The sequence below is a fragment of the Cibotium barometz genome, chromosome 50 (genome assembly GCF_041138505.1).
Source record: "Cibotium barometz isolate CiBa-2024 chromosome 50, ASM4113850v1, whole genome shotgun sequence".
NCBI lineage: Eukaryota > Viridiplantae > Streptophyta > Polypodiopsida > Cyatheales > Cibotiaceae > Cibotium > Cibotium barometz.
In genome coordinates this window covers 72,788-87,243 of record NC_141095.1, presented here as the reverse complement: position 1 = coordinate 87,243, position 14,456 = coordinate 72,788, and the positions used below count along the sequence as shown (strand labels likewise).

The 14,456-nt window shown below is 46.3% G+C and overlaps 1 protein-coding gene and 1 pseudogene across 1 annotated transcript; both read left to right on the top strand.

The window, feature by feature from the left end:
* Positions 1 to 339: 339 nt before the first annotated feature.
* Positions 340 to 1,073, top strand: LOC147609690 (secreted RxLR effector protein 161 pseudogene; annotated as a pseudogene).
* Positions 1,074 to 2,303: 1,230 nt separating this feature from the next.
* On the top strand, positions 2,304 to 3,390 carry LOC147609689 (uncharacterized). The gene is made up of 2 exons (XM_086786873.1): positions 2,304 to 2,974; positions 3,105 to 3,390. Exons 1-2 carry the CDS (start codon positions 2,304 to 2,306, stop codon positions 3,388 to 3,390), a joined length of 957 nt encoding a protein of 318 aa, XP_086642999.1.
* Positions 3,391 to 14,456: the final 11,066 nt, after the last annotated feature.

The following is a 14,456-nucleotide window of genomic DNA, read 5'->3' as shown; positions in this document are numbered from 1 at the left end:
CTTGGTATGAGAAACTACATGCATACTTGACTGTGCATGGTTTCTGTAACAGTCCAACTAAAAGCACCTTGTATGTTAAATGTGAGGGTGATGTACTTCTGATCATTGTCCTATATGTGGATGACATACTGCTTAATGGACCTAATGAGATGCATATTACTGATTTCAAGGTTGAATTAAATTCAGCTTTTGAGATGTCAGATTTGGGCCTCTTGCATCATTATTTTGGGCATTTAGTTTAAGCAATGTGATGGAGATATTGCTTTGTGTTAGACAAAGTACATTGAGACATTGCTACATAGATTCGGCCTTGAGGACTGTAAACCTATTGCTACACCTATGGAGATAGGTTTACATCTTAGTGTTCATGATGCCGGAGACTACTTTGATGTTATCCTCTATTAGCAGGGTGTTGGATTTCTTATTTATGTATGTATTACAAGGCCGGATATTTAGTTTGCAGTCTCACAGATGAGTAGATTTATGCATAGCCCAGGCATTAAGCATTGGCAGGCAGTTAAGCGGATCTTTCGCTACTTGAGTGGCACTAAGTACCTTGGATTGTTTTATCCTAAGGGGACATCATTGCCGCCAGATTTGCATGCTTTTTCAGATTTTGACTGGGTTGGTTGCTATGACACACGCATGTCCACAAGTGGTTTTTGCTTCATGCTTGGCAACTCATGCCTTTCATGGTTAAGCAAGAAGCAGCCTACCATGGCCACTTGTAGTTGTGAGGTTGAGTACAGGGCAGCTTTCACAGCTACGGTTGAATGTGTTTTGCTCAGATGCCTTGCAGCTGATTTGGGTGTTGGACAACAGTCTCTACCACCACTATCTACACTAACAGTCAGAGTGCGTTGGCAGTTGCGAGAAATCCACTCTTTCATGCTCGCACAAAGCACATTGAGGTGCATTATCATTATGTCACGGAGAGACTCTCTGTAAGAGAGATCAGCTTGGCTTATGTGCCAACACAGGACAACGTCGTCGATCTATTCACAAAGGCTTTGTCTCGTGAGAAGTTCAAAGCTTTTCACAAATCTTTGGAATTACTTCCCTTTGTGGATTGATCACATTTCATAGGGCTTGGCACTTCCCTATACATTGAGTCATAGTTTCCAGAAACGGCGTTTCTTCATAGTCCAGAAACGGCGTTTCTGGACCACCGAAACGTTTCGGAAACGTTTCCAGAAACGGAAACGGCGTTTCCAAGTTTTATTTTTTCCAAGGTTTAGAAACCCGCGTGCTCTCTTTCGCCGGCATTTTTGCGCCTTCTTTCCGCCGCCTGTTTGGAGCTGCTCTACCCATCTACCTTGCCCTCTACTCCTCTACCTCCACATCAGCCCTCTACCACGCCCTCTACCTCTCTACTTGGGGCCTCCACCTTTGCCATCTAAGCTCTACCAAGCAAGAAGGAGTCACAGCTTGCTCGCAGCCTGCAGGACCAGAAAAACAGCCTCCACTTCTCGAATCTCTCCGAGTCTTCCGACCTCGAACCGCACAAGTAAGTTAAGTAACATGGCTCGGACTCCGGATCCTTTTTGGCAGCATGTGGAGCAAGTGGGGGGCTTATGCAGGATCTGGTGGCTCCAGGAAATGGAGATGTTAATATTGTGGGTTGGTCAAAACGGGGAGTGTCACCCGTGTGAAGGACCATCTTGCTCATGTTCCAAACAAAGATGTAGGGGCATGCCCCTCTGTTCCTCTAGATGTTCGGAAAAGCCTTGAAATGTGGAGGCGAAAGCGTTTGGCCATTCCCGAAGAGGAAGTATCTACAGCAATGGGTGGTCAAGAGCATGAAGCTGGTTCAAGTCAAGCAGCAGCAGCAAAGAGGGCCAGAGGCAGAGACACAGGATCAGATTTCTCCTCTACCTCAGTGTCGGGTGTGCATGCAAGGACTCCTTTGCCAGGTGATGTATCACATTCACAAGACACCCCTCCAATAAATACTGTACAAAGGGCTAGCATCCAAGCAGGATTTCAAAAGCAAGCAATTTCAGAGGCAACTAGGGAGCTCACCCGGATGTTCATACGGTGTGCCATTCCCTTTCATGTGGCCAAGACAAATCAATGGAGGAAGACCATGAGGGCCATCAGCCGCATTGGATGCGAGTGGGATGGCCCTACATCTGAGGCTCTACGGACACGAGCTAAAGCGGGAAAAATCATGCATAGAAGTGCAGCTAGAGCCCTTGAAGGAAACATGGAAAAAGTATGGCTGCACTATATTGTGTGATGGGTGGTCAGATGTACGCAGGAGAAATGTATACAATGTTTTGGTGTCATGCTGCAAAGGCACTATGTTTTTGAAAGCCATTGATGCCTCCCTCCCAGGTCTCACAGTTACAGGTGCATTTATTTGGACACATATAAGGGAGGCTATAGTGCAAGTTGGGCCTGAGAATGTTGTGCAGGTGGTGACAGATAATGGAAGTAATTGTAAGTCTATGGGCTCTATGCTAGAGGATGAATTTCCAGCCATTGTGTGGACCCCTTGTGCATCACATAGCCTCGACTTATTGATTGACATAGGTCAAATACAATGGGTTGAAGCCATCTTTTGCACCGCACGAAGCATGGTGAAGTTTGTGAAGAAGAGGCCAAAAGTCTTGAGCATGTATCGGGCCTACAACACTCTTGAGCTATTGCAGCCTGCAGCCACCAGATTTGCATACATGTTCATTGTGCTTGAGAGACTCCTGCGAGTCCGCAGAGAGTTGGTACGCACTGTCTACTCAAATGAATGGCTAGAGTGGGATGAGAGAGAGAGCCCCAAGGCAAGAGCTTTTGTGCGTGATGTCATGAGAGAGGAGTGGTGGGTAGAGGTTGAGGGGTTGATCAAAACTCTCAACCCCATCTACACAGTGTTACGCATTACAGACATGGAGGGCAGTACTCTAGGCCTTTTATACGAGTACATGGACAAGATTGGGGAGGCTCTCAACAAGCAAGACTACTTGAGAGCAGAGCAGTAAGTCTCCTCAGTCATGGCTACCCTTGCTTTACTTCTTATCTTTATTTTACTCTTGAGTCTTTACATTGGTCTCGACTCTCGACTCTTGTTTTTTGTCCTTTTTTATCTTATGGTTTGATCTCTAAAGGGTTGATGAAATCAAGGCTGTGTGGAATCGGCGATGGGATTGGTTTCACATGCCGATTCATGCAGTAGCACATGTATTGCATCCTTTGTGGCGAGATGAGGAGCAATACGAGAACGAGGAGCTAGAAGAAGGCTTCATGACATACATGAGGAACTTGACATCTGGTAATGTGCACATGCTGAAATGTATAGAGGATGATCTCTTGGCCTTTCGCAACCAGACAGGGAGCTTTGGTCGAGAGACTGCAAAGCTTCGAGAGACTCAGCTACAGCCTGTCTCATGGTGAGAGAAGTATGGAAATTGTGCTCCCATGCTGGTAATTCACTACCCTTAACTACAGTTTACATAGTACACTGTACAATGTGCATCTTTCTTGTTTCTACTTAGTTCTAATTTCTAATTGTATGTGCATTTCAATAACAGAAACGCATCGCCATTCGAGTGCTCTCACAGGATTGCAGTTCGGGTCCATGTGAGAGGAATTGGAGCACTTGGGCCCTCTTCCATACAAAGAAGAGGAATAGGCTGAGTACCGCTCAGCTAGAGCGGTTGGTGTTTTGTCATTGCAACCTCTAGCTCCTTGAGAGGAATGCCCGACATCCGGAGCCTTCTCGCAGGTGAATGTGGATAAGATCGACATCATGAGGGAGAGGTTCATCCCAGAGATCCCACGGAATGAGCGTGATATGTACACCTTGCTTTATGAGGAGCTGACAGTGCCGAGCCACAACACCCGCTGCACCACCCATTCTCAGAGGCAGAGGGGGGGATCCATCGCTTCCACTTCAGCAGAGGCAGAGGACCACGATCCTACCATTTCTTCATCTGAGCCTGACTCTCATGAGTCGGAGGATGACTCCTCCATGGATAATCTTGATGAGTGATTTTTGGAGCACTTAGCTCTAGGATTTTGTCATGCCAGCAGCTGCTGCCAGCCTGCCAGCCACATGGATATTTTTTGATCATGTTTTGTATTTACTATAGTCTATACATATGGATTATGGATTATGGATGATGGATGATGGATCTTGTTTTGTATTGACTATTTTGAGGCTTGAGCCTTGAGCCTACAGTTGTCATTTCTGAATTTTGATCTATCATTGGAGTCTTTGACATTGAACTTGAGCAAAGATGTATTTTTCAAGCTTTTGTAATGTTTTTATTAATTATATATGTATGTATTAAACCCTAAAACCGAAACTCCGTTTCCCCGTTTCTTCCCGAAGGCCGAAACTCCGAAACTCCGTTTCTCGCCGTGCTCCACACCCCCGTTTCCGAAACTCGTGGAAACTATGCATTGAGTGCCAGCTCTTGTTGACCGCATCACTCCGAGGGGGGATTTGTTGAGATGATACGGTAGTGATGTGTGTGAGCACACTTAGGACAGCCGAGGCACTTTTTCCCTCTCTGGGAGGTTTTTTCCCCCAGGCATTGTATATATGCCCACTCTTATTTCTAGGGCATCTTATCTTTGTACTTGCACACTAAGTAATACTAATTCTTGTTGTGTGGTCTTGAGCTTCTTCTTCTTCAAGCTTTGTGTGCATTCCTGCAACTCTAATTCCAACATCTACTAGTGGGATGGCTGCCAGGACTCAGAAACACCAACCTACCCAATAGCAGCCGCCATGAGCAGTCCCCCGGACTCAAGCTTCCACTAGTGGGACGGCTGCCCAAGACTCAGAGACTCAGTAGCATCCGGTGGTGGCTGAGTGGCATCATGTCACTGTAAGACACAGAGTTGAGGCTGAGGGACGTCCATCAGCTCCCAGGGGCCGTCCTCTTGCCTCAGCTCAGCAGTGGGTTCTTATGGGGAACCGGTTCAGTGTTTGGTAGGAGGATCCAGTGGCCAACACCTCAAGGGCCAGGGGCCCATCCCTTGCTTTACTTTTTCACCCTCTTCACCTCCTGATTTGGTGCAGATCCGCCCCTCCTCCTCAAATGCCCCCCTGCTCTCGCTCCCGCTCTTGCTCTCGCTACCCCTTCCACTCCCACTCACACTCCCACTCCCACTCCCCCTTCTACCTCCACCTCTTCTGCTCCTCCTCCCTCCGCCACCTTCTGATCTTGCTTCTCCTCGCCATCTGCCTTTGTCGCCACCTGCCTCATTGCCGCCTGCCTCACTATCCCCTTCCACCCCTCCTACTTCCCATCCACCTTCTGTTCCCTTGCCTCTATGCCTACTTGATCTTCTTTTGGGGGAATGCACTGCTCACTTCAGAGTGACTTTTACAACAACAAGCCACGCTCTCTGAGTGCCCAGGGAGGGTCTTCACCCTCGCCTGGAGATTTGCACCTCCCCTCTCTCGGTCATTCCTCCTCGCTTGGTGAGTTTTGATTATCTTCAGAGGGGGGGGAGGTTTGGATATGAGTTCACCAGATACTTTGGGGACCAGGAAGCAGATGCTGCAGCTTCCCACCTTTGGGTTCACACTATGATTCTTTCTTCCCGTGGGAGGGAGGCACTAGACTCAGCAGTTGCCTTCTCTCTCACTTTCTGGGGACTGAGATGTGGAGTGGACTGTTGAGTCCGCTATGCATTTTTTGAGATCATAGGTCATTGAGTTCTCACATCATCTGAGTAATGCAGAGGTCCCGGATATTCTCTCTAGACTTTGGAAGCTAGCCAACTTTTCTTTTCTGGCTGCCTCCCAAGGGATGGAAGAGTGGCACTTGTTTTTGGACACATAGATTGACCCATGCTACATGTATATTCGTGCGGATGAGATATGTCAGGATGTAGCACATGAGACTGTGTGCAGTTTGTGGACATTATTGAGATGTATTAAAAATTTCATTTAGTTTATTATAATTGCACTATCTTTCCATTTTACAATCAAATTAACCAACTTTGTATTCAAATCATCCAAATGATTGAGTGGCTCTCTACTTGGGCGGGGCGCTTGGACTTGGATTACTCCCCGTCCAAGCCTATCTCCAGGTTAGCACGGGTCACTGCTGCAATAGCCTCCTTATTTTCCCATTAGTATCATGAGGATCATCTCATGGAATGTGCAGGGCCTGGGAGGCACCCATTTTATGCATTGTCATATCATTTTGAGACATGAACTTCAGCACTGCCTAGTGGGCAGATCTATTGACATTCTCATGCTACAAGAACATCATCTTTGTGAGAGGTGTATTTGGCAATGTGGTCAGCTGTTGCATAGACAGAGTGAGACCTTTTGGTCGATAGCGTTTGGCACAGGGGGGCATATGTATGTCGATTGCGGAGCTATGGCGGGATGCCATTGTAGATCGGGGCATTATAGTTCCTGGGTGTGCACAATGGATTGTATTGCATTGAGGGGAGATCATTATGGGGGTCCTGAATGTCTATGCCCCAAACTTTGCTAGTGGGAGAGTCATTTTTTGGGATCAAATTGTGGATGCATTGTTGGCTATGGAGCATTGGTGTGTAGGGGGTGACTCCAACATGATTGAGGCACCTTCTAACCATCTGGGAGGCAGTCATGCCACAGTGCAGGGAGCTAAGATGGTAGTCTGGGAGAGGTTTTGTATGACTCTACGGATTGGCGATGTATGGCACCATGTGAGTTTTGGTAGGGAGAAAGATAGTCTCTTGTTCTCTTGATATGACCAGCGCATTGGGGGTGATAACCTCTCCCAAATTGACCGATGTTATGTCAGTGATTGGCTTGGGACTCATGGCAGATCCACTGGGATTCTTGCTTGTACTACAATGTCTGATCATGTACCATTACTGATGAGATGCGTACCACCTCTCATTCTGTTCGAATCCCTGAGAGTGTTTTGCTAGATGAGGACTTGTTAGCTATAGTAGAGACTATTTGGGCTTCCACACCCAAAAGATCGATGGAGTTGTTGCCGATTCTATTTCAGGAGCTATTTTTGAGTTGAGTACCGCTTTCAGGGAGGAGTCACAGGAGCGCCTAGCCCAGGCAAAGGAGATAGAGCGCGGCTTGCATCGAAGTGAGGCCTCGCTTCATCAGCGAGCAGTTGGAGACTCATCCCGATAGCATGTGGGTTGGGAGTTGAGTAGGCTCAGCCAGGTTGAGGAGAGGCACTCTTTTCACAGACAGTCATCCCATTGGATGGACCCACGTAGGGGATAGAGTCACATGCGAGTTCTTTGCGATCACTGGCCCTCACCATGCCAGGTTAGGGGACATACGACTTCGGAGGCCTGATGTCTCTTGTGCAATTGAGCCGCCAGAGGAGATTCAGGGGATTGCAATAGACTTTTATTGTACTCTGCTCTCTGTCAAGGAGCTTTCTTCCTAGTGAGAGGATTGTCGACAGGCAGTGTGGATGCATATTGGGAGGGTTGTGACAGAGGAGATGCACACTAGATTGCTGGCCCCTTTTTCAGAGGGTGATCTTTATGAGGCATTAAGAGCACTCCCTCTGGACAGTTGCCCTAGTGAGAACGGTTTTACGCCCTCTTTCTTTATATGCTCTTACAGAGTTGCTCTCTGAGGGGTTGATTTTCTTGATCCCCAAGGAGGGTGGGAACTCGGAGGAGGTGCGACAGTGGCGGCCCATCATAATGTTAAACTCAAACTACAATATCCTGGCGAAGGCTTTGAGTTTGAGGTTGCATCCTTTATTGGAGACTCTGATCCATCCCACCCAGACTGGCTTTGTCAAGGGTAATAGCATCCTTGACAATATCTTCACCTTTTGGGAGCCTGTCTCCCTGGCTCGCCTATGGGAGGATGACTTGGTGATTCTCTTGCTCGACTTTGAGAAGGCCTATGACAGAAGAGTGGACTGGGGCTTCTTGGAGGGGACAATGCAGAGGATGGGGTGTGGATCCGGGGGGTTTAAGCTTTGTATTCTATGGCGCATAGCCAAGTCTTGTTGGCAGGAGGCAGAGGAGAGCATTTTGCATTGACTAGATCTGTTTGCCAGGGGTGCCCTCTTGCCCCAACCTTGTTCCTCTTCTCTGTGAGGCTATGAGCAATTATTTGGCATCTTAGGATGTGGGTCTTGAGGGTCTTAGGATTCCCATCCGAGAGGAGGTTTTGGATTCTGAGTTTGCTGATGACATGGCGATGTACTTACAAGGCCATGTAGCCAATATTTGTTGTTTTGAGCACGCCATTGAGGTTTTTTGTGTGGCATCGGGTGGCCAAATCAATTGGCACAAATCTTGTGGATTTTGGACAGGCAGCAGATATGCTCCAGAGTGGCTACCTAGCCCCCAGTTTTGATGGATTCCCCCAGGGACTCTTGTACGCTACCTTGGCTGTCAGGTAGGGATTGATTTGACATCAGAGCATCATATTGCACCCTTCTTCTAAGAATTAGGTGGAATTTGATACATTGAAGCTCAGCTCGCCTTTCTCTCGCTGGGAGGGTAGTTGTGGCTAATCAGGTGTGCTGCTTGCGACCATGTCGTACATCACCTCTTGTTGGATCTTCTTGAGGTCTTGTATTAGCCAGTTTCAATGGCTAATTAGGAACTTTCCTTGCTCAGGAGGGAATGGACGGCCTGCCAGGGCCAAGGTCTCTTGGCCAGCCATTACTTTACTCACCTCCCGTGGAGAACTGGGGATTATCGATCCATCTTGCCAAAGCAAAGCGCTGCTGTGGGCAAGTTCATTGTGCGGGGTCTTCTTCTAGGCTAGGGGCCATGGAAGGAGCTACTTATTCATTGTATCTAGTGCTACACCCCAGTCTCAGGAGGGCCTAGATGACCAAATACTCACTGGATTTTTACAGAGATGTATAGAGTTGGCCTGGCGAGGAGATATGAGGATCACTTTGCATGTAGCCTCTTGCGGACTTGGGAGCAGCTTCGTCACGTGCTTATTCAGACTCCACCATCCTGCATTGAGGAGTTCCTTTTCCAGCCTTTGGTTTGGAATCCTCAGCTTTAGACACCTGAAGGGCACATGGTCGGGTCTTGGCAGTATGTCTCCTAGGGACCTACGGCAGTAGGTCCCTAGGAACCTACGGCAGTAGGACCAACTCATAGCCTAGGGGAGTGGCTTGAGTTCAGACGACATCTTCCAAAGGAGACATAGTCAAAGTGTCTGATAGGGATGAGAGGCAGTTCATTGATGCTCAAGGACATTGAGGCTTTAATTTTGAAGGCCTGGAGGCAGCCTATGGATTCTCTAGCACCAGTTTTGATGGGAGCTTTCACTAGATTCGACATTCTCATTGTGGTGAGAGGATGATCAGAGGATCACCTTTTACTATTTGAGGTGGAGGATAGTGGCAGACTTCAGAGAGTACACAGGGAGACGACTTTTGTTGTGCAGTGCACCTTCCAACGCATTCAGATTGTGGGCATCAAAGATAGAGTCTGGCATGTAGCCCGGACCCAGATGAGATAGTGGATGACTCTCTAGTTGTTGGCAGCTCTGGGCATGGGAGCGCTAAGGAGCACCCCCCCTTAGCACGATTGTAGTGGGATCCGGGTGAGTGGCAGTGGCGCAATCCATTTGCCACCCTAGGGATCCTTGATATTCCTTTCTTTTAGTATATTGCTTGCCTACGCCAACACATCATGACTACTCGTCAGGGTGCCACACTTGTAGCAGCCGAGCATTAGCGATGACGGGGACTCATGGAGATCTTTTTGAGGACTGAATTCTGGTAGCAATTGTGGGGTAGCTACCAGGTGTGGCAATCTGTGATCTTCTTGTGGCTCGTGGCTCATTGTGGCATGGCAGTAGGACTTGGCTCACCTATGGGGGTCGGCAAGCGTTGTAGACATCTACAGGAGACCCAGAGACATTGCCTGTGGGATTGCTCACTTGCACAATTCATATGGCAGTGGATTCTATGGCTCTTTGTAGATATAGTGGAGGAGAGGACCTTCACTTGGGGGTCTTTGGCTTGGCTCACCCGCTCAGGGCCTACGATGGGATATGAGACAGAGGAGACTAGCCTGGCCATTATTTCCCAGGGGAGGCAGGACTATGACGGTGCCAACTCTAGCCTTCTCCACTCACGCGTGGGTGGCTGAAGAGCGAGACCTATGATGGGAGCTGATTTGTAGCCTAGCAGTTTAGTTTGTATGGAGGGCTCGCTGCCATCGCGTTTTTGATGGCAGAGCAATCCCACTAGGTGAGACAGTAAGGTATTTTTGGCTTGAGCTCATTCACACTCTTCGAGGGCAGTTTGACCATCTTCAAGGGATCTCAAAGCATGCAATACGACATATGGACTCTCCTTTCTCTGCCTCTGGGGAAAGGGGAAAATTTCTTACGCAGAGTTAGGGTTCAGTGCGCTGGCACTATCAGCCACCTGTTTGGATCTTTCCTCCTCCCATTGGATGATATAGCCCTTTGTATCATGGGTGTGTGGGTTGGGAGAGTCTCCCTATTGTATTGTACCATTTTGAGGGAGTTGTAGCCTACGGGTGGTTTTTTTCATAAATAATGGAAGGATATTTTCTCAAAAAAAAAGAGAAAAAAAATGAGGTGTATATATGGCACGACCTTTTAGTGTGCAAGGTTGCTGCAATGTGGCCTCATGATAGGATGGATATTTGGATACTTGGAGACTAGGTGGTATTGCATGCTAGTTACTCCACTAAGCTAATAGGGTTTGGGTACAGGCATACCATGGTTTGTTTTGTGGTCTCTTTCTTTGGGGGATAATTGATAATATGCTGACATTACTAGCTAAGATTTTACTATATACAGGAAGCACATATGGGTTGATGCCTGACAATGGCTGGTAAATTCTTATGAGCCAGCTTGGCTCAGCTTTTGGAGTAATAATTGGGTAAATTTTGACTGTATACCATAGTCTGTAGCTTATGGAGGATATGGCTGATGCTTTTGAAAAGCTCTCTTGCTCTACTATACCATTGCACAAGAGAGGGCAATAGCCACATGTTTTGGACGGCACAAAAGTCATCAAGCCAGACCAAATTTTTCTTCACCGATGGAAGCACGATTCCAGTAGGCCACAGAGGTAGTACCTCACCAAATTCCAAGATCGTGGCACACATGAAGCAATTTGGCTCGACTAGGAATTCTTCCTCGAATATTGAAACCAGCCTTCAGAGATTTGAGGGGCAGTAGACGATGTTGAACACTTCACGCACGATCAAACACAAGCACCAAGAAAGATAGTTTAGAGTTGAGAGAGGGAGCTAGAGCACTCCTACACGAGAGATGTTTGGGCCCCAAAAACCGTGGCACCACTTCCGGTTTTTTTAATTTGACCAAGCTCGAGTACAAGTACGGGCTCCGCGAGCCTTGCACTAGCTTGCACCCAAGCACCAACTGAATTGGATGCATCAAGGGGAGCCAAGGCCTTGTTTATATAGGCACTGGGAGTAAAAGCATGTAAAAGCGTTTGCTTTTACTCTGGCCAATCATATACAGGATAATTTTCAAAATAAAAATCTATTTATAAAAAGCCTAGCTTAAAAGCTAGTGAGGGAATCATGCGTCATGATGAGAGGGAGTGGCTAGGAGAAAAAGCACACGTCCATCAGCTGCCACGCCACCTCACGCTGCCACATCAGCGTGCGTGCCACATTAGCAGGCACTACCACGTCATCAAATTGTGCGTGCTGCAGATCTACCATGCCCGGTTTTCTCTAGTGGCTGTACACCTGCCGTACAGAGTACGGATCTGCTGGCCGTACACTTGCTCTACTGCTGGCCATACAGCGACGGATCTCCCATACAGTGCCCTCCATCTTATGCTTCAACATCGGCTGCCTGCAAAACAAGCAAGCCCCACACTATGCTCCACACTAGACATGCTGTCATAAAAATACGGAAGCGTACTTGAAATTTATTCAATTATTATTATTTGCACAAAAGAGAGAGAGAAATTGACACATCATTGGGGACCAGAAGATGGGCTGGTCCCCCCCCATAAAGATCATCTTTATTACTAAGGGGAAATCTGTTACAAGCACAAAAACGGGGCACAAGCCCGTCCCATATCTATTTCTGTTTTCCACTGAGAGAGTATAAGCTACCCTCTAACTATTTGGTGGGATTCCTTCCTCTTCTAGGAGTCCTCTCAAATGAGAGTCTATCTTCCCTGTGTCTTGGAAGCCCTCACGCATGAGAGTCTATCTTCCACAATGCATGCTTTGGAAGCCCTCACGTATGAGAGTCTATCTTCCACTAAATGCTACTGTTTATGCTCAAACCTTTCATGCAAGGACACACAAGAGAGCTCTAGTCACAAGAGTCTTTGTCTGTTATGTGTACTTGAGAGAAAGAAAGAGAAAGGCAAACAAACACACACGCATATGCTTGCTGTAATTTACTGCACACAATCTGAAATTCATACCTGAGCTCGCTCCAAGGTTGATTTGTAGCACCTTTTCGCGATGAAACCTCCCCAAACTTTGTATACTCGTAGGAGTAGTTGAGGGGAGTAAAATTCTATGCCTTCACCTCCCAAATCAGCCCCTCACGAAGTGCTAATGGGCTGAAAACTGAAATCTGCATCGCCTTACTATGAGAGAGGGAGAAATTCTCCCTACTTCTCGCGATGAATTCTCTCCCCAAGTTAGCTATGGATGAGAGGAGCCTTGCTCTAGATGATGGGAGCCTAGAATCTCCACATGCATCACAAGAGCTTCCTCTCAAGCTTTTATGGAGTTCTTCCATGCATAGAGCATGCTCACATTTGTGGGGGAGAGATGAGAGGGGGAGAGAAGAAATGCAACAAGAGGGAGAGAGAGAGAGAGTCTTGTATGGGAAAGTGTGCCACTTGGCACACTTACTCTTTTATAACTCAAACCATTCACTTTTCACTTTAAAAAGTTTGGGCCATTTAATTAAAATGTGCACTTTTCACACACATGGGCACACAAAACAATGCATCCACTTTTTGACCCTACCGCTTCCACCACTACGGGACCTGTGACTCACCACTTCACCTGTACTTCTCTGGCATCACATGTTCACATTAGTCCGCCCATTTGTACTTTGCAAAATACTTATCAGATCCTAGGAAACTTTTCCATGCACTTGTGAAGTGGCATTCACCTTTTGGCACGTCCCTAGCCTTGAATTCACTTTCATACATGCCTTGTTGTCCAACAATAGCTTCTTGCTTATGCTTTCTCCTTCTCGAATGGCCACTTTTAGAGAGAGAAGAGCCTTGATAAAGCACAAAACTTATCAAAATTAAATTTTGATGACAAAGTACATTATATTTCTTTTGGCCTTGGGTGGGATATGTACCATCCATCAAAGAGTGGTTTCTACACTATGATAGGGACAAGTTGAGGCTTATCCTTCAACACTTCCTACCTTTGGCACTTGAGCTTTGATTTGCTCCCTTGTTATGATAAGAGTGGCTTCTACATACTTGTATTTTGACAAGAAGTCTTGTCCTTATATGAGCATTGTGTTTACTGATGCTTAGGGTCTAAACTGGAGTTGTGTGTGGCACCACTAATGATCTTGGCACATTGCTAGATCTAACATCTGTGGCAACATTAATCCTACTCCATATTCAAACTTGAGATCAACTATACATTTTGTGAACATCACTTGGAATGGCACTCAAGCATTCTCCTCATGATAAACTATGAAAGGGAGAAATCATCTACTTTGTTCTCCCATAAGAAAAATGTAGCTTGTTGAAGCATGAGTTGCCCTGGTTGACATATGAAAAGGACTACTAGCAAAAGTTACACAAAGAATGTAAATCCATATCTACAATACTAAGGCACATCAAATGCATGTAAATATCATATTAACTCAAAGATTTTTTGTCCCTTGGTCATTGATGCCTCTACCTCCATTGCCTAGAGTAGAAAAAATATGGAGATTTACACATGGACATTTCAATCAATAATCCTCACAAAGAGATGAATAATTCTCCATCTAAAGATAAGATTGTTGCACACATTACCATATGCTTACTAGAAATGGCTAATCTAATTGATATGTTTGTCTAGATTAAAACTTGCATTCCTATCTCTAGGTTCACCCCATCTTTGCTGTACTAAATCCATCATGGTTTGCAAAAAATCATAGAGAAAAGGAACATCATAATCCCAAATTCTAAAATCAAGTTGTATAATATTTATGCTTTTTCAATATTTAGTGTTCAATATTTAGTGGCAAACAGACCTCTAGGTGCACAATATACTACCTTAATGCAAACAACAAGCAAATGTAATCATGGTTTTGTATTGCAGACTTTTTCAGATTACTACTTTCTCGTGATGGTAAAAAGTTGTATAACTAGGCAAATACTTCTGCTTAAGATTGTGTGGTAGAAAACTATGTGCTAAGGGTGAATCTGGATCTTGCTATAAGTGACAAAAAAATAGTCCCCACCAGTACGAGTGGCCAAAAAGATGTCTATCAAATTTGACACTTCCAAGGGGATTGCGAGGCCACTTTTTGATCTAGCAAG

Excerpts from the sequence above, each read along its gene's own strand:
- LOC147609689 (XM_086786873.1), top strand. The coding sequence starts at position 2,304 with ATGTTTTTGAAAGCCATTGATGCCTCCCTCCCAGGTCTCACAGTTACA. Across the intron at positions 2,975-3,104 it reads GACTACTTGAGAGCAGAGCA|GGTTGATGAAATCAAGGCTG; the intron begins GTAAGTCTCCTC and ends TGATCTCTAAAG.